General features: G+C 35.0%; 1 protein-coding gene across 2 annotated transcripts in view; it reads right to left on the minus strand.

Annotated features, from left to right (window-relative positions):
- LOC145243933 (uncharacterized) overlaps nucleotides 1-26,178 on the minus strand; it is a 409,975-nt gene that overhangs the window by 286,345 nt on the left and 97,452 nt on the right. Inside the window, exon 2 of one of the 2 annotated variants that reach the window (XM_080107058.1) lies at nucleotides 19,194-19,271. In XM_080107058.1, the coding sequence (XP_079963184.1) occupies nucleotides 19,194-19,260 (67 nt within the window). In that variant the 5' untranslated portion in view covers nucleotides 19,261-19,271. Of the gene's footprint in view, nucleotides 1-667; nucleotides 4,673-19,193; nucleotides 19,272-26,178 lie in introns of those variants that run through there. The other variant, XM_080107061.1, reaches the window with a different exon arrangement.

Raw genomic sequence — 26,178 nt, forward strand, 5'->3', positions numbered from 1 at the left:
TGAAATTTAATGATAAAGTGCATATAAATCGAAAAGGAATTTAACTTGGATTAACGATTCCTGTAGGTGTTGAAAACCATAACGCCATTTTTCTGATTATATTTCATAGAAACTAAAGCAAGGATGAAAAGTTAAAAAATAAATAAATAAATAAAATTGAGTTCTAAATGATAATACAAGAATTTTTGTGTTTCTTTTAATGATTACCATTTTATGAATTATGTGACCATTAAAAAAAAAAAAAAAAAATGGTAACATTCTACAGAACCTGTTGCCAGGAAACAGGTAAAGCATCAAACAGGAATTAACATATATATATATATTTCTTAAATCGATTTATGCTATTCTTGCCGTTCTACAGAAGGTCTGAAAATGTTTATCATATCGGCACCAGGTCATAATAAATAATGGTGCCCAAGTATATATTAGTAGGTAAATATAACGATTTCTTACAAGATAACAAATATCTCAAAGACTGTTATGATTACAGATTCATAAAATAAAAATTAAGTGTTAATTAAGATTATTGACAACATTCTTTCTCCAACCATGCCCAATATGTTATTTGTCAAGGAATTCTTTTTTGAAAATATAACTAAATTTTCAAAAATTACTAAATTTGAAAATGTAATTAATTTAATTAATGAACAGAAATAGATATACTAACCTGGACAGCCGTCGTCATGGCTATGTTTTGTGGTTTGGAATTTTTTTTTTTTTTTTTTGTGAAATAAAGCCTTCCCTAGTGGTTATTGAAAACGGTTAAAGGGTGGAGGGAAAAATAAATAAATGAAAATTAAACATAAGAGAGAGACAAAGACAGGCGGGAATTGGCAACGCCTGGTCATGAGAATGACGGTAGATAGAAGATTCCTTCAAGTCTAGTTGTCATGGTAATCCAAAAATCGGAGGTAGTTGTCATGCCACCAACACTAACGCCATCGAGAGGCAAAGAACGGTAAAAGATGAAGATTACAGAAAATGCTAGGTAACAGTGGCAGCGGTTACGATGAGAATCCCACTCAAAGACGTGTAAAGACCAGAAATTAAAACAAAAAAAAATAATAATTAAGTCAGACGCCAATTTCTTCCTTGTTAATTTTGGTTTGTTACTTTTTATTTTTTCTGTTTCTTAGAATTGATGCTGTCTGTCACTTTCACGGCAAAGAATGTCTTCTTTCTAAAAACATCTTTCTCCATCACTTACTTTCTTCATCACTCACTCTCTCTGCAGAAGAGTGTTACCTTAGCTCATCCAACTATTGCATGAGAACACATGTACACACTGCCGCCCTCTTCTGTCAGTCCACCCCTCACACCCTCAAACTGTCCTCTATCTTCTGTATCTTCCCCAGCTATTGGGTTGGAGTAGAGGCAGGGGGATGAGGAATCAGCATTTCCTGTAAGAAGAATCATCAGCAGCAAACCAACCGTATTTTAGTTTCCATGGAAACGGGAAATACACAAGACTGCTTTTCACATTCATTGGCTTTAATTCAATGAAAAGCTCATAGATTTCCTTGCATCGTAGCAGTAGATTCACCATCTCCAATCGTTTGACATCAAGCAAAGATATTTTTCAAAACCGGAATTGGAATTTGAATCTAAGAAAATTGTATGGGCATTAAAAATTTTCGTGAAAATTGACCGGCTCCGACTTGGAAAAAAAAAAAAGAAAAAATTCAATTTAGGTCACCCCCCCTCTTAATTCTTTAAATTTCATTTTACCTGACCACCATCACTGAAAAATGTTTAATTCACAGACGCAACAAATATGCCCCCTCCATGCCTTATTTTAAAAACAAATTTAATGCTGTAATATATCGAACATATAAAGTTATCTTGCCAGTATATTTATTTATTTATTTGCAGACTGTTATCCTCATCTTCATAGTTGTTTCACAAGGTTTTGACCAACTATACATCTGGCTTTCATCAGATGGTTAACCTCAACAGGATAGGAATGCTAAGTCTCTTAACTGTATCCTCAGTAATTACTGCCTTCCATAGTTGTCGTTTCAACACATTTTGGTCAACTAATCGTCTGGCCGACTTTGGGTAGGATTAAAACCACTATCTTCAGACAATGCTTACCTGAAACTGTAGAGATTCAACGCCTCTATCCACTGCACCTGACGAAGGCCAGAAGAATAGTTGGCCGAAACGTTGCGGAACAACAACTATGGAGATGAGGATAACAATCCACAAACAAATAAATATACAAATTACTCATCTCAAAGGATTCTGATAATAAAATATTATTTTGCCAGATTTGAAAAGTTAGACTCCAACAGCATTTAAGCCAACATATCAAACTTAGCTTACGACTAGCAATTTTTCAGTCATTATGTTAATGACACAGTAATAACAGACTTATTTAAGTTGTGCAATCTCAGACAACCGTTAAAACGGAAACATTTTTCCAAGTATAAAAAAAAAGCAAGGGGAATAACTCATTTATAATTGAGGATATAGAAAAGAGTTGTCTCCCTACAACTAAAATTTTTATTTCTTTTTCTGTATAAGTTAAAACAAGATGTGCAAAAAAAGACAAATTAAAAATTAAAATGGCAACATTCAATCCCGGACAACACTGGGTAGCTAAAAATTAGCAGAATATATAAATCATTACTTATAGAATAAGATTTTAATTCTGCAGTCAAACGTTTAAGATTTCAGGAGTCTGACTGAGCCTGATCTTTTATATTGTCAGGAATCAGAGTATTTGGTCTACAAGATACAAATTCCTGCACAAGTTACATTATCTATTAGCAGAAAAACCTGGTGTTGCACGGGATTGAAGAAGGAAGCTTGTGTTCTTTTGTACAGCTCTTTATACCATATTAATTTTTTTTTTTTTTTTTTTTTTTTACAAGATTCAATTTTTAGAGTGGGACTAAATTATGTAATCAGTATTGATTGGATGGGAGAAAGTATAAGTAAATTGACAGGAGTCGAAATAATTTTCACAATTTCAACTAATTTGCTTTTATATACATTTTCCATGCTGGCATCGACAATTTTTAGAAATTGACTTCGAAACTAAACTAATATCTAGCCAAGCCTATTTATCCCTCTTCTTTTTTTTCCAAGTCTATCTTTATCACTGATAGTCCTACATCCACTCACTATTGCTATCATACCAACACTAGCTTCTTCCTTGTAGACAAATCATATCACCAAGGTAACAAAACTTTTGGGCACGCACAACAGCCTCATCATCTAAACATGCTCTCCCCATCTAACTGGCCTTACATTACTTGTACACAGACTGGTAATCTGGAATGCAATACCACGAGTCTGCTTCCCAGTTGACTGCAACATGATGTTTTCAAGTTCGAATTTAACAACTTCTAGTTAAGCCATCCTCTTAAATAATCAAATTCTGCTCAGATCCAACCAGGGTGAAAGTCGTGGCAAGTATATGAACATTTAACAATTAATAATATGTATTAAACAAGGTGTTATGTTGGACCTGGAGAAGGAGTCATACCTTTAGAAAGCACACACACACACATATGTATATATTTACTATAATAATTATTAAATACCTACAAACACTGGTGTTTCATCTTTTCAGAAATCATCAGTGCATAGATTCGAATCCGGCAACAGAAGGCATCTCCGGCTTCATTAGCAAAGACTTAATCCATTCGGCCACCGTTAACCATGAGAAATACTGTTGAAATTTAAACATTCATTATTATTAAATGAATTTTTAATGTCTGTCAAAATGATCTAATCATTATATGGTGATCTGTGCATATATATATATATATATATGTGTATGAATAAAAAATCAATACGAAAAATATATGAATGTTTATATCTTTTCTGTATTTATTCCTTCAAAAGCACATAATTTTCGATCGATCCTTCGATCTTCCTCAGTGTGAATGATAGAAAACATGAGTGAGCGGGCAGAGTAAGCAGCGGGAGGAGGGGCACGGGTATAGCCATTAAGGTAAAGATCTATTTGAATATGACCCTTCCAGCATTTTTGACTTGGAATGGTCAGCAACTTGTGTGGCCTCCATTCAAAACTAAGTCTTTCACAAAAATTTGAATTGGACACCCACGCATCCCACGGACATGCTCGTAAATGTGAACATACATGTATATACACTCACGCACTACCACATATGCTTCTTCACGTACTCTTACATACATAGCATATGCGCACCCACTTTTATGGACGTGTTCGCATATACAGCTAGAGATTGATGAGCAGATTTAGATGATAAGCTAAGTGGGTGTGAAGTAGAATCTCGTTTCCAAGAGTTTGGACTTATTGTGGGTCTAGGTTGTCTGGATTGTCTGCACCCACTCACACACATTTATTTATTTTTTTTTTAAACGCTACTGTAGATTTCGTTAATTGATATATACAAACATATAATGTTGGAAAAAATAAATAAAATGAAGTGAAATAACTAAATAAACGGAGAATATTCTTTTGATCATCATTTACTTAATTTTTTCTATTCTTGTTGAAACATTAAAATTTATTAAAGTATTCGGATTGTTCCTTTTCTTTCTTCTCCCACCCCCATGTATACTCCTATATGCACATACAGTAAGTGATAAGTATAGGTTAAAGCATTGTTTTTAAATTATCACAAAAATTGGAAGCTCGATATGCCGGTTAGAGAAATCAGAGGTTAATAACGTTTAATGTTAGAAATGAAACTGAAAAATGCATTGCAATGCTTAAACAAAGTGTTGAATAATAGTAAAAACAACAACAATAGCAATAATATTAGTAATAATAATAATAATAATATATATATATAGATTAGTGATAATAACAATAATAGTGATGATGATAATAATAGTCATAATAACGCTAATAATAATAATAATAATAATAATAGTAAACCTAATCCTGTATATCTTCATAGAAGGGTACTAAAATATATAGGGTTTGTGAAGGGGGATGGAGGGCGCACCTGTGTCTACACCTGTGCATTTGTGTATGCGTGCTTAGAAAATGGACTTAAATATATGTCGGAAATTAAAATGTGTGGAATCTGAAAAAATAAAATAAAATGGAGTAAAAGTCCTTACGTAAACAAAAACTAACTTTTAGTAGGGGATGCTAAGCCATTCTTCCACCGTGCATACTCACTCTGCCCCTGTGCCCCGTGGGGAAATGTCTTTAGTGGATTTCTATTTTTTATGAAAAGAATACTCATTTAGCGGTCCCAAATCTTTATTTAGACCGAAGATGTGGGTGTTAAGTCTCAGAATGAGTTTCTTTTCATGTTGTCTTCTTTGTCTCTGTGTCTGAAAGTTGGAGGCTGTAAGTACACATTGCATATTGTCTATGTTGTAGTCTGGGAGGGTGTAGTGCATTGCTATTGTGTGCTGTGTAGATTTGTCCCTAATTGTTTGTTTGTGGTTGTTGAAACGTAAGCGGAACTCTCGGCCTGTTTCCCCCACGTAATTACCCTTTCTGCATCTAGTGCAATATTTTATGTAAACTACATTGGGACTATTGCAAGTGAGCGAAGGGAGTTTAAATTGAGTGTTTGTGCCTGGGGGTGTAAATGTGTCGCTAGTATTAATGCGTTTGCACACTTTGCACCTGGGTTTGTTGCATAATTTGTTTCCTAGTGGTGCGGAAGTGTTGTGTATTTTTGTGGATGTTAGAAGTGACCTTAGATTTGGGGGCTGTTTTCTTGCACTGAGTGGAGGCATGTTGTTTATTGTGTTGAGGGTGGGATCATGCTGCAGCTGTCTGAATACTTGTTAAAGGGGTTTGTGGAGTTTGTGTTATTGTTGTAATCAAATACACTCATGTTTTCTATCATTCACACTGAGGATTGGTTTGGTTTGGTTGTCTTTGTTTTACGGCATATCAACCCTTTTCGGGTTATTTAATGCCGAATCCAAAGATTTTGAAGAAAATTTTTTAATAGAATATATTTGTTGTTTTCAAGTCGGTTTCTATTTAACCCATAGTTGGAACCCTAACAGGTACTACCACTCCGAGTCAAAGTGGACCTGGGAGCAATGGCAATTAAAGGCTGGCTCCACACTCCCCAAAGCCCGCAAGCTGGGGCCTCACCACTGGATATAGTTTAAGGTCATATCCAGGATCATTCACACTGAGGAAGATCGAAGGATCGGTCAAAAATTATGTGCTTTTGAAGGAAACATTCTCGTTTTTTTCAGAAGACTTTTTGTATTCCTACACATCAACACACAGGAAATAAATACAGAAAAGATATTTATATATTTTTTGTATTGATTTTTTATTCATACATATTTAAATATATTAAAAAGGAATACACGTGGATACAACATGCAATTCGGATATATATATATATATATATATATATATATATATATATATAAAGAAGTGAAAACTAAGTTTATAAGTCAAAAGCTGTAAAGTTAAAGTGAATATAAATATTAATATTTATATAGAAACCTCAACCAAATAAAAAAGCTCATTACAGCCAAAATAAGAAATAGAGTTTGTTATAGAATAACGCAAATTTAAGACTATGAATTATATTTTACATGAATTTATTGCTCAAACAGAACACTCAGATAAGATATATTAAAATTTTCTTAATCTACGGAGTTTCAAAGAACGTTCTTCTCATCAGAGGAAAGGTATTAGCAAATGAATATTATAGCAAAGTTATGAATAATATTTTCATTTACTAATATTTTTCTTCTGATGAGAAGAGCTCATTTCTTTGAAACTCTGCGGATTAAAGAGATTTTAATATATCTTATTTATATTTACTTTACTTATATAATTTTTCTACAGGCATTAAAACATGTTAGTTTTCACCATCAACTCATTCAAATAAATCGAAGTACCCGGCTATGTTTGTGAAAGATCTTAAACAACAAACAGACTATGTCAAATTGACCTAGGTCAACCTGAAGGTCATGAAAGTGAAAGTGTTATGATTTGATATGACAATGATGAGTCATGTGTCAGGGGAGACTAGAGTTAGTAGCATAATAACCAGGAGACAGCATGGGATATAAAAGGCATTCAAGTTCTGTCGCCATGGCATCTCCAGACAAGGAAACAATGTGATGGATTGGCGAGATGAATCGTATGATTTTGCTTACCTGATCAGGTGAACTAATAAGGAAAACAATAAAATACATCATCTGTTTGATTTGATATTCTTTCATCAAGACAAAGTTCCTATCCACAGCAAATGGAATCCAACAACGTAGCCATTACACTTTACTTAAGTAATTTACAAAAACAAAACTGGAAAGAAATAAAAATCCGTGACAGCATTTTTTCTCTTTTGATACAATTTTTTATTGCCGTTACTTTCGGCGCCACTTACAAAAGTCTGCTGCGAAAAAGGTGGGCTCTCTCTCTACCGTGGTTGGTTGGTTGGTTGTTTTTGTTTTACGGCATATCAACCCTTTTCAGGTTATTTAATGCCGAATCCAAAGATTTTGAAAAAAAAATTTTTTTTAATAGAATATATTTGTTGTTTTCAAGTCGGTTTCTATTTAACCCATAGTTGGGACCCTAACAGGTACTACCAGTCCAGGTCAGAGTGAACCTGGGAGCAATGGCAATTAAAGGCTGGCTTCACACTCCCCAAAGCCCGCAAGCTGGGGCCTCACCATCGGATATAGTTTAAGGTCATATCCAGGACCCTCTACCGTGGTAGAAAGTTACTTACGCCTGAAAGTATCCTGTACCTCTACAAAGCCACCATTCGCCCATGTATGTAGTACTGCTGTCACATTTGGGCTGGTGCATCTTCTACTAGTTTCTTGCTTTTGGACAGGGTCAAAAAGAGAGTAGCCAACCTGATAGGTTCCGAACGGTCTTCTAAGCTTCAGCCCCTGTCCCGTCGAAGAAATGTTGCATTCCTCTGCCTGTTTTACAAGTATTTTAATGGTGAATGCGCTGACGAACTACAAGCCCTTGTGCCCCCTTAACGAAAATAAACCCGACAAGCAGCAAAGTCCTATCCCTACACAGTAAAGATCCCTAGATGTAGGAAGGCCTTCTACTCTAATGGCTTCTTCCCCAGAACTGCTAGACTTCGAAATTCTCTTCCGGTTTCCTGCTTCCCCGACTGTGCTGACATGCAGAAGTTCAAGTGTAATGTGAACACATCTTGCTGCCCAACTCCCCACATAGTACCCCTGTAGCTTATGTCCCTGATAGTAGCCCGCTACATCAAAGTGGCAATGTGCCTTGTTTGGGGTGAAATTGTAATTAAAAACAAAAAAAATCTCTTGCTGCCACATGTCCATTTTAACCTGTCCAGCGTTTCTCTTTCCTCCGACCACACGCTGGGTACAGCCGCCCCATTCTAGTCTTCAACTTCACACATCCATTCTCTTCTACACCCACTTTATTTCTCCTCCAAGCACTTTTTTGTCCTTTTCCTTTTTGCGCACACTTCCTAATTTGCATATGCCTTTTTTTTTCAGCTGCTGCTGCTAATCTCTTTGCAGCCAGCCATCCTTCGCTGCTGCTACTTTCCCACGCGTTCATGAACTATGTTACAGGTGTAAAATAAAAAAACTATGTAACAGGTGTAAAAAAAAAACCTGTTACAGGTGTAAAAAATAAAAACTATGTTACAGGTGTAAAATAAAAAAACTATGTAACAGGTGTAAAAAATAAAAACTATGTTACAGGTGTAAAATAAAAAAAAACTGAAGATAAGAACCAGAGAGGGGGAGTTGAGGGGAGTATAGAGATTTAAACCCAATCATACCTATGTTTACTTATATAATTTTTCTATAATCAGTAAAACAGATACCAGTTTTCCCCAAAACCAAATAAATTGAAGTGTCCGTCTATGTTAATGCAATAAAAACTCAAAAACAAGATGACTAGAACTAATCTTCATTCAACGATAATAGTGTGGGGGTTTTTTTATCCATGATAAAAACTAAGTCAACAAAGCGGACACTTTAAAAGCCGATGCTCAAGTTTTTAAATGGACATCAGTGACAAACGTTTCTCTTATTCTTTTGTTTATTTTTTTTCAGCATTTAAGCAAACACTTTTAAAAAATGACAATAAAATTAAAATAAATAAATAAATAATCCCCCTCTTTTCCAACTCTTCTTACTATCCCCCTCGATCTTTCGTGTCTACATGTTGATCTTTAACGTTAATTCTGTACCAAAGAATTGTTTTTAATAACACAAAGATTAATCTATATATCTAGAAATATGTGTGTGTGTGTGTGTGTGTGTGTGTGTGTGTGTGTGTGTGTGTGTGTGTGTATTTCCCTACTAAATAACTCAATTTTCAGTCTACAGACTCGAGATTTGACATAAGGAGTATTGAGATTTGGGAAAATTTTCTTAAGTTTTCGGCCAGAAATTTGGCTGTCAAGGGGTCAAAGTTCAACGATTAAACCGTTGAAAACTCTACCAACCTCCTCCGCCAATTTTGGGTCTAAAAACTTGATATTTTAGATGTAGGTTACTTGGACATGGATCAAACTTTTTAATTTGATTTGAGCCCAAAAAATTAAGTGTTAAGGGATCAAAATTGGAGTCAAAGTTAAAAAATATTTTACCTCTGCGGTCTCTACCAAATTACTCAGTCAATTTCTGGTCTAAACATTTGAAATTTTACATAAAGGGTATTCAGAGATAGGGCAAGCTTTTTAATCAGCTTGGGTTGAAAATTTGAGCTGCCAAGGGGTCAAAGTTCAAAAGATCTGTGGTGTCTAGCAAACTACTCAGCCAATTTTGGGTCTAAACATTTGAAATTTATACATAATGGGTATTCAGACATGTGGCAAGCATTTTAATCAGTTTTGAGGCAAAACTTTGGCTGCCAAAAGGTCAAAGTTGAAAGAGTTGACGTTTGCAGATTCTACCAAATTCCTCTGTTAATTTTGGGTCTAAAGACTTGAAATTTTAGATGTACGTAACTTGGACACGGGTAAAACTTTTTATTTTGATTTGAGACTAAAATGATGAATGGGTAAGGGGTTAAAATTTGGGTCAAAGTTAAAAAAAAAAAGTTGACCTCTGCAGTCTCTATAAAATTAATCAAGTAAATTTTGGTGTAAACGTCTAAAATCTTACATAAAGTGTATATTCATACGTAGGGCAAGTTATGAACAGTACATAGGGCCCGAGCAAAGCCGGGCTGAACTGTTAGTTATTGAAATCTAATCTGATTTTCCATATTGGACCTAAATAGCAATGCACCTGACAAATTTCTTTTCTGTCTAGCTATATTTATTTTTAGAATATTCTTTACTAGCGGGGGTACCCGGCGTTGCCCGAGTGTTTGTTTCCGGGACGAGGGGGGGGGGAGTTTTAAAAAATGTTATGGTAGGTAAGTAGGAAGGCTCAAACCCGGAGTCATGAGTAAAAGTAGGAAAATAAAGTGTGAACAAAAAAAAAAAAAAAACATCTGCAACGTTAACAGTTCGGCCACCAAGAAAAGTGCATTCCAGTTGTTTAGGAAAAGAAAAAAAAAAAAAAACGACTACGGTAGGTCGGCGCGAACGTGAAAATATAATGTGAATTGTCCAGCACGCTAACCACATGAAAGAACTACAAAGCCAAACCGGTGTTCTCTTCTCAACTGTTCCTTGTGAACGATCCCCAAACGGTGTTAAGTGGTGGCAGGGGGAGGAGGAATTTATTAGAGAGAAAATATTTTACTACTTCCATTGATCTTAACCGATTTTGGCCGTGACTTCTCAGCAGAAAAAGTATAGAAATCTAAGATTATCGAGGAATTTGAGAAATAATAAGCCTATAACACACCTCAGATATTGTTCTGCCGTTTGTGCATATTATATTTGCATGAAATATCTTGATTTTTAATCCTATTAATGTCAAAATCAGACGGGAAAAAATGAATTCATTTTATTTATATAGAGAAGATTAAAACAGAACAAAAACATTTGCACCAGTTTTTTCTTAAATAAACTCAAAGATTATCACAATGGAGACAAAAAAAAATTTTCAAAATGTAAACAAAATAATTCCTATTTAAACTTAAAGACAAAAAACAAGTTATCTACCTTATTTTTATATATTCTTTTTATCTATTTCTGTGAGACTTGTACATTTTTTTCTTTTAATATAAAAATTTGAACTAAAATGATACGAATATATATATATATATATATATATATATATATATATATATTAAATTTGTCTTTACATAAGCAGTAGTTTGTTGCTACACAGTCATGAGCATGTTTCAGTCTACTAGTATTTATTAACTAGAGACTTCTTCAGGCAACAACCCTTATTGTATTGAGCACTCTTGTATTAACCTCACTATATTTCATTTGTTACCCTACTTTTGAAAAATAGCAACCTCAAATGATATATATGTACACACACAGTGCGCTCATTATTGATGTTGTCATCCCAAATGATTATGGCCTTAATAGAGCTGAACGAGAAAAGATAACCAAGCATCAGAACTTCAAGAATGATTTAAAGACGACATCGTCTCTGAAAGATATAGACATTATACCGGTTGTGATAGGAGCAACTGGCCTAGTGAAAAAGAACCTTAAGAAATACTTGGAAGCAATCCCTGGTAGACCAAGCTGTAATGAAATACAGAGAGCAGTCATAAAGGGAACAAAATCTATTCTGAAAAGAGCCCTAGGATATAAATTCAAATTATAATAAAATCAAGTGTTAGCTTCGGGAGGAGTTAGCTCGCTTGATCTCGTAAAAAGTTACGAGAGTAAAGTATAAAAAAAAAACATAATCACGTTTACACACCGGCCTGTTAGATTAACAAGGTTAAGCAGCATTGTGCCTATTCATTACTAAATAAGTAACCAGGTGCTGTATGTACTTTTTGCTTATCTTAACATCATTTCCAGTCATATTGGACTTCTCCTTGCCAGCAAGATGTCTGTTCGCATTACATTTAAACTTCTGCATGTTAGTACAATCAGGGAAGCAAGAAACATGGAGGGAATTCCAGTTTATCAGTTCAAAGAAGAAGACCTCCAGCATCTAGGGACTTCAACAGTGAAGGGGGACATTCCAGCCCATATAATCCAGCCCTGGCATTACCCCCTCAGATTTTTTTCCTATGGGCACCTCATAAAATTTAGGTAAAAACCAAGAAAAAAATCTGCATTTTCAGCTATATTTGAATAGAGGAATCCATTTTTTTTTTTTCAAAAGATTGATTTCGGTCCAGAAATACGAAATCGGTACATCACGACACCATATTTTGGAATTCGGACATTTTAGAAAATTTGCAATTCTAGGGCTAAAAATAATCCTCTTAGGCCCAAATTTCATGTTTCCAAGTGTCAGGAATCCAAAATTCATAATTAGAAAAGCACCAAAATAAAAGGAAAGATCTCGTTTTGATGAATTCATGTGCCACTGCAGCACTTTTTAAGAGGTCGTTCAGCCCTCCAAAGCAGAGCAACACAGAGGATAACTGTGGTGCTTTTCCTGAAACAACTTTTGAATTTTTTTTTTTAAATAACATAGGATGAAACTTTTATAAAACCCAAAAATATCTCTTGGCATTACCATTATTCTGGCATATTTAAACCCCGAAATTTGGTATTTTCCAAAAAATTTCTTGGTTTAAGTAAGAAAATTGCGATATTTGCAACAGATTAGTGTGATCTCCTTGAGTAGTAGAAAAAAAAGGCAGAAAGCTTTGCTGAAAACATAAGTCAGAATGTCAAGTGAGAGCTTGCAGACTAAAAAATCCGCTCTTATTTCAGGGTTTCCCACTGTAGTGGGGGCAGAGGGATCCTCCACCTCAGCCGGAAAATTTTTGTCTTACTTTTAAAATAGCTTTTAAAAGACTCTTAATAAATTTAAAACAATTCCTTTGGGGCTAAATAGCTCAAAAACATTGCTTTAGCCCCTTCCCACAGGGTTATGGATCCACAGAAGAGACGTTGCGAGCCTATCCTTGTTTTATCGTTATTTCCATGGCAGGTACTCGTCTGAACTCCAATGTCTGGTCCCCCCCTCGCCAATCTTTCACGAAAAACACCCGTCTAGCTGAATCCACTGTGAAAAATTTCCCCAACTCTATATCTGTGCCTAAATCAAAATGTGGATTCCATGAACAAAGCTTCTTTGTTAGAACTGCACGCCTGTGGAACTCTGTTCCGTCTGCCTGCTTCCCACCTGACTACAACTTGGATGTCTTCAAGTCCAACGTTAACAAATTCCTAATGAACCACCCCCTTAAGTAAATACTTCATCAAATCTCCACACTAACGTAATGTACTTGCAATAACCCTTATCCCTGAGTGGCTTCCGGGCCTTGATAAGTGGTGACCACTGTGTAAAAAAAACAAAAAAAATTTTCAAAAGATTGTTGTAATAAAGCTCATTGCACATCAGTGCATTTACAATTCCTTTTCACCAAATTAAATGATGAGTACATTCTTGTGTTGGGTTAAGATGACTAAGTGGTTACACGGACTGAAAACCTAGGTGCGCTAAGTTTGAATCCAGTTCATTCCACAGAAACACCCTACAAACCCAGACCTGACATTGTGTTCAACTTCCTGAAGATGAAATGAATACATTCTTGGAGTTTGTTTTACAATCCACAGAGATTCAAAAAATTAATCAAAAATCAAAATTACATAAAAAATTATACAAAATACTGTTAGAAACCTGCACAATGTATGTCATGGTAACATATATTGTGTGGGTTTCTAACAGTATTTTGAATAATTTTTTAGTTTAAAGCCATTTTCAAAACTTTGAATTTTGCAAACCAACTTGCGGCCATTTTTCTTGTTCTCGCGTAAATGCTAGACACTTTGTTTTTCGAACTGATTAAACATTTATAAAGGGAGCAAAACCACTAAAAAAAATTTTTTCTAATTAGGTAGAAGAGTAACTCATCTTGACTTTGATAGCAATTATTTGTTATGTACTTGAATTTTTTACCATTTTTTCGAATCTCTGTATTGTAAAACAAATCCCATTCTTGTGCTTCATCCAAAAACACGACTGACGAAAATTAAAATAAACACCCCCCCCCTACACACACACAATATGGTGTTCTGGCAGAAGGACAGGTCTTCATTCAAGGATAGATAACGCCAGGTCTTCCTGTTATTTTATTATTTTTTATTAACTAGAATAGACTAAACCAGAACTAGCTGACATACTTACAAGGCTGTTGAAGCGTTGCCTTAAGGAGAATTGCTTCCCAACGCCCTGGAAAACCTCATCAGTATGTCCTGTATTTCAAAATTCAGGTGATCGGTCTTCTCTCTCTCTCTCAATACAGACCAATAAATCTCCGGTGCATCATGAGTAAGTAGCTGCAATCTGTGTTAAACAGAGAAGTAGTCAACCACCTCAGCAAAAATAACTTAATGAAATGCAATACGGTTTCCATCCTGCTAGATCTACAGCAGATGTGCTAACAGTGAATCTCTTGACGGAGGCTTCCTTTCTAGGACAATTGCTCTTGATATATCAAAGGTCTACTCCACAAGATCTCAGCTACGGTATAGCTGGAAATGTCTTCTCAATTATTAAATCATTTCTCTCTGATAGGTTCATAAGAGTAGTGGTTCATGGGCAGAAATCAGAAGCTCATAGTATTAATGTTGAAGTCCCTAAGGGGTCCATACTTGCCCAACTTTTCCTGATCTACATCAATGTTCTTACAAATCACATCCTATGATCATTTGTAAACACTTATGCTGATGACACTAACATCTATGGCAACACTTCAAAGACCATAAACGACAAAGATTCTGATTATCTCTCCCCTGATCTTGATCATGTGGTGCAATGGGGAAAGAAGTGGCTGGTTACTTTTAATGCATCTAAAATCAAACTTCTATCTTTGCATCAACAACGCTCTGATCCATGTCTGGCATCAATTGAAATGAATGGCTCTCGTCTTGGAGAGACTCAATGTTTTGCAAGCTTCTGGACTTGACCTTCACTCCCAATCTGAAACAGAACATGCACATCAAATCCGTTGCCAAAGCTGCTGGAAAAATAGTGGGATCATTCTACCGCCCCAATAGATATCGCACTGCTGATGCAATTCTCTACCTATACAATAGCAGAGTACGTTCAAGGATGGAGTACTGTTGCCACATCTGAGCAGGTGCTGATAGAAGCAGCTTATCCTGCCTTGACAGAGTTTAAAATAGACTTTGTAGCCTAGTAGGAGATGCCCTTTTCTCTTCCCTGCAACCTCTTTCCAACAGAAAAAGACGTTGCGAGCCTGTCTCTGCTTTATCATTATTTTCATGGCAAGTGCTCGTCTGAGCTCCAATCTATGGTCCCCTCTGACTTTCACTGAAAACACTATCAATAATCTGTGCCTAAACCTAAATGTAGATTCCACGAACAAAGCTTCTTTCTTAGAACTGCCCACCTGTGGAACTCTCTTCTGTTTTCCTGCTTTCCAATTGCCTACACTATGGTCGTCTTCAAGTCAAACATGAACAAGTTGTTGATGAGCCGTTCCCTTAAGTAATCTAATCCACCAAATTCATACTACTAACGATTACGATATTGTGCTATTGACTACCATACACTCATTGACCCTAATCCTTGAGAAGCCTCCGGGCCTTGATAAGTGGCTACTCCTTTGTAAAAAAAAAAAAACTATTCCAGTTAGATAATTTTAATAACCTCATAAGTAGGATCCTGAAAAATAAATAAAAAATAACTAAAAAAATAAACGATTTAAAAAATGTAAATAATATTCAATAAAGTTTTCAGACTGGCGTTTGTTTTTTTTTCTTTGTTAGTTGACAATAATTTCCAAGCGACATTATCTTTGTGCATTTTGTAACAGTACAATCCTAAAGCAATGAAAAGCAGGTGTTTGTGAGGATTTAAAAAACAACAAATTGATTGTCAAATGCCAAAAAGAAATCAACGTTTAACGTTGACAGAAAGTGTAAAACACATTTTTAGCATTTAACTGTCAGAACACTTTTTTTCTTCTTTTTTTTTTAAGTTATTTAAACGCTATTGTTTATTATTTTTTATTTCTATTTTATTTAATGCATATCAGAAAAAAAAAAAAAAAAAAAAAACTTAAAGAGCAGACAATTTATGGTCAGGAGTGTGAAAAAGAATAAAAATATAAAATTGAATATATATACACACACACACATTGCACGTGTGTGTGTGTGTGTGTGTGTGTGTGTGTGTGTGTGTGTGTGTGTGTGTGTGTGGTAGGCTGCTTAAGACAGAAAGGATCAGCACAAATGAAATGAGGACAGACAGAACAAGTTGAAAATTATTCAGGAAACGTCTAACCTTAAGCATGAGACAAGACAGGAAACTGAATATATGTGTGCCTGTGCGTCAGGCTTTTAGGATTTAAGCTCGATATATCTCAATTTTTAACTACAAAGCATGTGTAAATATTTCCTGGGATAATGTGCCTTCAAATCAGTGAAAGGATGTGCAAATAGGGTGTTGAGAGGAAGGCCCTGAAATTGGATCTAATATGTAATAAGAATAATAACAGAATAAAAAGCGCATCTAGTAGAATACAATTTATACAAAAAGACTTATCAATGATTATTTACAGCTTGTAAAGGCAGGGGAAAAAATGATAGAATTTGACCCTTAAGAGAAAGATTTACTCTAGTGAAAGGCAATACAAATCCAAAAAGTCCTGACCACCGATCGAGAATTTAAATTGAATAAAAACAAACGAGTTGACACTTTCAATGAACCGAAACGTTTTTACATTGAACTGAACGACCGGTGTTGCCTTGGAATGAATAAGGAACCTCATGTAATCATTCCTAGCATTGGCCCACCCCTTTTATTAGATAAATATCCTTTTTAATTTCTATAAGAGAGAAGAGGGAGGGGGAGAAAAGAGGGGGGAAGGAGAAAAAAGAGGAGGGAAGGGGGAGAGAGAGAAAGGGGAGAGAGGGAGAAGGGGGGAGAAGGGGGAAGAGGGAGGGGGGAGAAGGGGGAGAGAGAGAAAGGGAGAGGGGATAAAAGGGCGTATCTATTACATCAGAATATATTTCATAATATTTTGTTTAACGGTGTCAATGTTCTCTCTGATTATTCAATAAACAATGTTTCAACACTGGTACAAAAGGCGTCGGGTTAGATTTATGAACGGATTTTGCCAGAGCAATCTTCTAATGTACTTACATCAGATATTGTTGCATTGTATGTAATATATGGCACTGCGGTCATGTTGATAACTTGCCACCATTTAAATCACAAATCAAATCGTCATTCAGTAATTCTACGTATTTAATACCAATCAAATATCCACCAACATTCTTGAACTATCACTTTGATATACACGAGGCAACCAACCAGTCACGTACTGGGTCAACGTGGTATACATTTAGTGCAGTTAACCTGATTGCGAAGCCAAGTAAAGCATTCATTTATTGATAGTCTTATGAAACACGTGTAAGACTTTGAAAAAATTGTATAACCATTTACAAAGCATTTTTATTTAGAATATTTTTTTGTTTTACATTATTAACAAGCCGAGCATGTGAGGGTTCCTTCCACAAGTGAATAAATCCGCTCTGGCAAAAATTTACTTTCACCATGACTAATGTTTGTGCAAAATTTAAAAATAAATAAAATCAAAGGCATGCTTATTGAGAAAAGTGCAAACAAACAAACGGGAGTGAATTACTAGTTCCAGCCCGTCCTTTGTTGAGGACTAGAAAAAATATTAATATTTTGTAATTTTTGGATTATTCGGACTACTGTTTTCAACTTGCATTTGTTATTTGCACAATGTTTCCATCAGCCATATAACTGGGTAGAAGCTTCAAGTAATTCACAATTTTTTTTCTTTGTATGGCACTTCTGCAGAACAGCTACACAAGGCTACGGAGAGGAGTTATCGATCCCTGTTCTTTGGCTGACAAACGCCCTCTATCGGCCGTTCTGTGAACCTCAAATATAAACAAATGTCTCCGAGAACGCAAAAATATATAATGACGAAATATATATGAAAATCAAAACATTTATTCTATGAAAAAAAAAAAAAAATGTATCAAAATGTAATTTTAAAAGTAAAAATATTTTTCTTTTCAATGAGTGTGAGTGATTTATAACTGAAAATGAAAAAATATGTAAAAAAAATGAAACATTTATACATTGTTTTTAGAATTATTTGGGGGGGGGGGTACAGTATAAAAATGTATGAAAATATAATGTTAGTTTACCAATGTAGCAAAATAGAATTTTAAAAACACGAAACATTTCTAGAGATTTAAGAATAATTTGTTTTGTTTTTTTACCAAAAGATTGTTTTGTTGTCTTTTTTTAAATCACAGTAAGAGTGTATAAACATCAAAATATAGTTTTTGTTTGTCAGTGTAGCAAAATATAATTTTAATATACAAGTATTTATTTATTTATAGAAATTGAATGCAATCTTTCGCTAGTTTAATGAATTGATATCCATTTTCGGAAAAAGATTTGCATGGACTTTTATATAAGTACGAGTTATCGACCCCCCTGTTCTTTGAGAGAGTAGACCGAATAAAGGGGGGGGGAGATACAAAAAAGGAAAGAGGAGGAGTGAGTGGACCGAAGAAAGGGGGGGGGGATACAAAAAAAGGAAAAAGGAGGCGGGAGTGAACCGAAGAAAGAGGGGAGGGATATAAAAGAGGAAGGAGTTTAAGAAGAGAAGGCAAGTAGAGAAACAGAGACAGAAATGGAATCCGGATGTGAAAAAGATGGATGAAGTGGCATTGAATAAACTGTTGGATAGAGATTTAAAAAAAATAAATAAATAAAAAGAGTCAATCAGTTTCTGGCCTTTCAGTCGAGATCAAAATGTAGCATCTGTTCTGTCCTTACTGGAAAATAAATTACACTAGAGCAAGATAATTTTTATTGGAGATCATAGTTTTTTTTTCTTTTGGGATCTATTTCTATAGTTCCCATCGAGGTACGTTTTCATTTTTGAAGTGATCAATTTATAAAATAAAAATAAAAATAAATTTAAAAAAATAAAAAAAGATCAAACATTAAATCTAAAGGAAATCTGTTCGCATCAGTGTTAACAATCAATGTCATTAGATAAACAGATCAAAACATTTTGTAATTTTTCATTAAATTTTTTTTTTCTTTTTCATTGAAGGAAACCTTTAAGTGAATTTACACCCATAAATTTTAATCTATTACTGGTAACACTAATCGACATTTTTTTTTTCAAGTCTCTGCATATCAGGAACATGAAGCGAGTTACTTACTTGCTACATTATCATGACTCCCATTGGTCATTTTCAAAGGGCTTAAGTCCTCCATGAGAGGCAGCATGAGGCCGAGCTCTGAAAACAGAAATAAAACGGTTTAATTCACTAAAGCTTGGATTGTTTTTGTAAAAAAGACAACTTAAAACCTTATATTAAAGCAATCGGCGGATTTGAACAAGAATCACACCTCTTATAATTGTTTTTATCGGTTAACGAACCGTGCTGAAAGCCATTCTTAACATGGGACGAGTGAAGACGGTAATTATTTTGTACATTCAACTAATAATTTAAACAAAAGTTATCGTAAAATTTTAATTTATCTTGAAGAAATTGGGAGGGGGGGGGTATTCTCGTTCAGATCCGCCAATGCATCATATTGATATATCTCTCTGTATGGGGCTTTTTCATGACAACCTGTCACGGGGATACGTTTTTCCTACGAATAAATCTTGACTAAATATTCAAAATCACATAGTATTCAAGGTCTTCTGTATGGCTAACAAACACCGGCTTTAACGAAGAATGGTGCACCTTTTCTCCAAGTGATATTATCTCAAGTAATAGCACCAAGTTGGATACTCCACTAGACTAGATGGATTCTTGTCTTGGAATCCAGTAAGACTAATAGACAACAAGAAAGATATACTATAACATATTTAAACGGTCGATTGGGATAGGAAAATTATGTTAACTTCTTTAGTAACTCAATGTTTGAAATGTAAAGAACTTTAATGTAATATTCGAATACCTATGTATCTCATGTACGGCACAATCACGTTGACACACCAGTTCTTGCCAGATCATCGAAGTTAAGCAACGTTGAGCCTGGCCAGTACCAGATGGGTAACCATTTGGGAAGGCTAGGCGCTGTATGTACCTTCTAGGAAGGTTGGGCGTGGGGCCAGCACTCTCACCCCATAAAAAGAACTCAGTCGCTACAAAAGCATCCAAAAAGTTGTAGATGGCCTATGCCCCTTAGGGGCTCAAGGCTATGGATGTATCTCATATCGGACATCAATTGGTCACTGCACGTAACATTTTCTATTAAATTTAATTTTCTATATTATTTGATTTTCTTTAAAACAAAATCTTCCACTGCTGGTAGCAATAATGAACTAACAAATATTTATTGATTTTAAAAATTATCAATAAAACTAAAATCTATAGATCATCCCATCACACAAGTGTGGTTTTACGTTTTTACGCCAATTTAATAAAAAATGTTATGCTAAAATTAATTTAATAGAAAATGTTATGTATGCTCTGTTTTGCATTGAGCACTCACACTTGAAATATACCTAGAGTCTCTCTTAGTGATTGTCAGAAGCTCATTAATCTCCATCTTTCTGATTTATCCAATCAAAAAATCAGCTGCAGATTGAAATGTAATGAGAAAACAGTATGAATGACTGCACAAAAGCATCAAAACACCAGCAGTGTTTGTGATGCCCCAAAATCTGGTCATCCTAGAGTTACTTCTTACAGGGAAGACAATGCTATCAAGATCCACAGCCTCAGAAACAGATTTGAAATGGCTCCCAAAATCTAACAACAGTGTAATCTTGTTAACAAGTGCTCTCTTTCTACAATTAAGAACAGATTAAATGAATTTAATTTGCAAAGCTGTGTTGCAAGACGCAAGCCAATGATTTCTGTAAAGAACAGAAAGCGCCGTTTGGACTTCAATCAGATGCAATGAAGATCATGACTCTTCATATTGGTTGAAAGTGATTTTTAGCGATGAAAGAAAGTTCAATAGGCTAGACAGTGATGGTAGGCAGTGTGTCCGTCGAAGGAAGGGCAAAGAATTTAATCCTAGGTGCACAGTTTCAACACTGCAAGGTAGTGGAGGTTCAGTTTTGGTGTGGGGCGTTATTAGTGCCAATGGTCCAGGACCTATAGGTTGTTTGCAAGATCGAATTAATTCGACTAAGTACATTAATATGTTGACTGAGCATTTTCTACCCTACTTTGGCTGGAATTTAGATGATAATCCCATCCTAATGCAGGATAACGCTCCCATTCACACAGCTGACAATGTCAAGAGGTTCCTTGAAGAGCATGATATTCCATGTTTCGATTGGCCTGCACAATCTCCAGACCTCAATTCTATCGAAAACGTATGGCATTACATCAAGCAACAGCTACGCAATGATAAAAATTTCAAATCTGAAAGAACTTCGGACAAAAATTAAAGAGAAGTTGGATGACCTTTCATCAGAGTATTGCCGCAGACTAATTCAAGAGAATACCTCAAAATTTGCAGGCTGCCAAATTGCAGAAGGACTATGCTGCTAAATAATAACTAGTTCATTGTGTTCCTGTTGTATTTTTGTTGCATGAATGTTCTAAAGTTACATTTGAATAACAATTTTCTATTGTGCAGAGTTTCTTTTTGCCTTCTCGATTTGAAGTTAATTTTTTAAATTGACGTGTACACTAGGATACTTCAATTAAAAGTCAAATATGAACAGGTAAAATTATAAAGGAATAAAAAGGTGAATCAAATGAGGTATAGATTGTTTAAACAATTAGAATCAATTTAGCTTAAATTTGTTTTTGTTTTTTTTAAAATGATAAGTGCGAACTTTCTTTTTGGCAGCATATATATATAACTACTTAATTTACTCACATAAAATTAATATACGAAAGTATAGATTTATGCATAAACTAAGTATTTACTTCAAAAGTGCTCAATACGTAGGTAGAGCTAGTTAGTAATTTATAAAATATATATGGCGATTAAGCTACACTGAATATTCCGCGTTTCATCCACTCTAGGACTCTTCAGGCTTATGTGCCTATATATATATATATATATATATGCATTACTGATGACACAATTCTAACATTTTTCCTCGATTCTGATACAATTTCCGATTTCAATTTTTTTTATAAATCTCTGAATTTTTACTATAAAGTTGTTATTTTGTCCCCAGTTACTGTAAAGACACATGTTAAATGTGCATATATTTTCTTAAACGTAAAACCACACTTGTGTGATGGGATGATCTATAGATTTTAATTTTATTGATAATTTTTAAAATAAATAAATATTTGTTATTTCATTATTGCTACCAGCAGTGGAAGATTTTGTTTTAAAGAAAATCAAATATAGAAAATTAAAAGAATCATTCTTGACACGGAGAAATAAACACAAATTTTTCAGATTCCGATACCCACAAAAGTCACAAATTTTTGGATTCCTGATTTCGATAAATCATCCCAACACTAATGTGTGTGTGTGTGTGTGTGTGTGTGTGATAATATAAAAAAATTCATTTATATAATTCAGATCAATTCTTATGAGAATCAATTTCCAAAACAAAATGAAGCTCAATATTAAGCATTCAAACCGTACATAGTTATTTCAAATATCGCAATATAGCTATATATAAATAAATAAAATTACAGATCAAACTTTATTTTATGCTGTGATTTAATGTCAATTTCAAAGCAGAAGAAATCTTGCACATGTTTCTGGAAAAAAAAAAAAAAAAATTCAGAGCATACGTGAACACTTTTTTTTTTTTCTAAAAATATGTATAAAATTTCTTTTGCTACTGAATTGATATCAAATAACAGCATGATATAACCGATCTGTCATTGATATCAAAAATATGAAAGAAAAGCAAACGAATGTGTTTTTCATCTTAATCTGATAAACAATGGTGAACCTTAACAGCTTTCCTATTTTTGACAAAATGGAACATGAAGACAAGAGCAAGTTACAAAATGATTGAATTCCGCAGGGGAAAATCCAGTCGACCATATTGGATTCATCAACAAAATAGTGTTAGCCAGTTATTAAAACCTCAAAAGGCATTGGATGACGATATCGATTTTGGGTGACAACATCGTATGTTGCAGCAAACGAGGACAAAATCTAAATTTAACATAATTTCTTAAATTAAGCAAGAAACTTGAAAATTATTTTCATTTCTTAAAATTAATAGTTGACACCTGCCGACCCTTACCTAAAAAAAAAAAAAAAAAATAAAAAAGTTTAAGTTCTTTTGAAAGCCTCTAAGATTGATAAAAGGTTTTAATTTGATCAATTTTGTTTTTTATTATTTAAAAATTTTCGTATGGTGAGAAAAGTTTTTATTTACTATTCAAATATGGGAGTGACTGCGAATAAGTAGGAGGGTGGGAGAGGAGAGATGGAGAAAAAAAAAGACAAGACAAAAGAGATAACAGGAATAAAAGAAGCAATTGGAGAGGGGGGGGAGAGAAAAGCGAAAATATCGTCACCCCACCCTCACTTCTTTCTTCGCCCGGTAATCCATCTTTTCTGCAGATCCAATGATGTCCAGCAATTGGATCAGATTATGTCAAACACCATCTCAGGTGACAAACAATCGGCACGGGAATCGAGAGGATGGTGATTAAAAGAGAGGAGGAGGGGGCGGCAACAGTGGCGGCAATTAGCATTGAAGAAATTAGCGACAATTTCAATCGCCACAAACCTCGCCGCCCTGTTTACAAAGTCCGCTTAATAAGTTTTCAGACTTAAGAAACAAACCGGTGTGTGTGGGGGGGGGGGGGCGTTAAGCCTACTAATACGGGGAACACAAATTGAATGAGATTAAATTCCGGACAGAGACAAGGAAAAGAAGGAGGGGAGAATATGGCTACACGCAATATTAAGAAAGGGAAAGAAATACGACATGAGGGGAGGAGGGTGCGTGTGTCTCGTCTGGCAGTTTGGTGCATAATATAGAAGTAATCAAGAAAAGTGTACATAACCTGTTTGGCAGCAACCTGGACGACAGGGTGGTTCCAGATTGGGTCGGGTGGTTAGGCATGGCGATGAAGCTGTGAAGCGAGCGAGTGGGGGGAGGGCGTGTAAAGCATAAAAGATGGAGAAAAGAAAAACTTTAGAAAACAAACAAACAAAATTAATCAAATAAAAATGTGATGAGCAAACAGAATCGCGCGGTCTCGTTTTAAGTCTCTGATTAAAAGAGATTCCCTCATCCATCCGAAGAAATAAATAAAGAATAAAAGATGGGGGAGAGATGGGGACGGGGAAAGCAATCTGGTGGAATTTTCAAGTCTCAATCGATCTCATCCGACGCTAAACACCATACATTTAGCACACAGAAAAAAAAAATCAGGAATTTGGCCTAATTTGAAAAAAAAAAAAAAAAAAAAAAAAATTAATAGTAGTCACTTAGAGTTCTTAAACAGGTCATCATCAGAGATTGCCCGCCGACAACAACCGGTAGTGTTCCCTGGAGTCTGGGTGACAAGTCTCCCCAGATTCCTAGTACTCCCCCCGCTTTCGATTACTTTTGCAAATGACTGCGTTATCGCAACAGCCATTTGCTATCGACTTCTTGCTGGTAACGACTTCACTGGAATTTAATTGGCAATAAGCCTCAAGATCCTTCGCACTTATCCAGTAGAGGTCTGATTAGTTCTTTCCCTCCTTGATCCTGCTTGCCTATTTTGTGTGGTATCAGTCGAGGCTGATCCTTTGGGGGAGGGGGCCAGTTTATAAGATTTCCTACAGTTTCAGTGTTCTTGGTTTAATCTGATGTTCCTTCAATCTGTATGTTTTATTTCTGTTTCAGTTTCCATGTGGCGAGTTAGTGTTTGTAACTTATGTGAAATAGTTTCCGCATTCAATGATTTTCCTTTAGATTTCAGCTGTTTTCAGTGTTACCATCTCCTGTAATTCTCCTTTATTCTGATTTCTGTCTTTTCCCCAAGTTTTTCAGAACAGTTCTTAGCACACCAACAATTATTGGTATTAACCTTCTTCATGTTCCATATTCCTTTCCGTTCTCTGCGTAATTGCTTTGTTTTTCTGTCTCATCTTTACACTGTGGTCTGTTGGGACGGCAAAATCTACAATTTGGCAGTTTCTTTCCTTTCTGAATTTTTGAGATAAGGATTGGTTATTCATATTTGGATTCATCGGATTACTGTTCTCATCTTGAGTGTGATTTTCACATTTCGATTGAGGTTAACCTCAGGTGTATCTTGTCAAATTTGGGAGTGTTTCTGTTGAACTCAGGAATTTGGACGGAATTTCAAATGGAACCCTTCATTTTACGAGATAGCATGCTCTTGTTCCATCAGCCATGACTGAATAGATGTCCTCAGTAATTTGTAATTGTATTTTTCGGTTGCCCACACTGAGAATTGAACCTTCAGAAAAATATAACTTTTACAATTGATTTTTTAAAGTAGTTTAACCACTGTGCCATGGATTCCGTTGGAAGTACTGTCCAAATTCCAGAGTTTGACAGAAACATTCCAGAGTTCGACAAGATACACCTGAAAAAAGTTGGTTACATCGACCGAAACATTGTGCCACTCAAAATGAGAACAGTGGTCCGATGAATCCAAATAATACAAGTTTCTTTCCTTCTTGTTAATTATGATGATGTTTCGTCTTCTGACTTGGAGGAGTTTACTTGTAACTCCACGTCTCATAGCATTTTGTGGTTTTTGTTTTCCAGTATCGTTTCCAGTTTGTGCCTGTACCATTTGTCTGCATCTTCAAAATGCAGTCGTTTGCATAGTTTCCAGTGAACTGCTTTCCCCATACAGCCGTATCTGTCCTTATATTATTATTCTTATTATAGTAAAGAAAACATCTTTTGACAATATTTCTGAAATAGGGATATTATTATTTAATGAACATTACATTGAAACACTGAAAATAACACTGAGCCTACTCAGTACTTAAATGGGTGACTTTGTAAAGGGAAAGGTTATATAAAAAAAAAATTAAAAAATGACAAAGTCTATCGATACAAAATACATACTTTTTTATGATACTCAAGATAAAAAAAAAATTAAAAATACGAAACTTAAGAGCATCCTAAAAACATTCTAATGAAAGAGTTGTTTGTAAGGAGAAACCGAGTACATATGTTCATTTCGGCTGTTGCCTTAAACAACTTGTGTTAAGACGCTTACATTTGTTTGTTGATCCTTCCATCCAATCCTGAGGATCTTGCAGAGA

The sequence above is a fragment of the Euprymna scolopes genome, chromosome 22 (genome assembly GCF_053919585.1).
Source record: "Euprymna scolopes isolate OS-2025 chromosome 22, ASM5391958v1, whole genome shotgun sequence".
Classification (NCBI taxonomy): Eukaryota; Metazoa; Mollusca; class Cephalopoda; order Sepiida; family Sepiolidae; genus Euprymna; species Euprymna scolopes.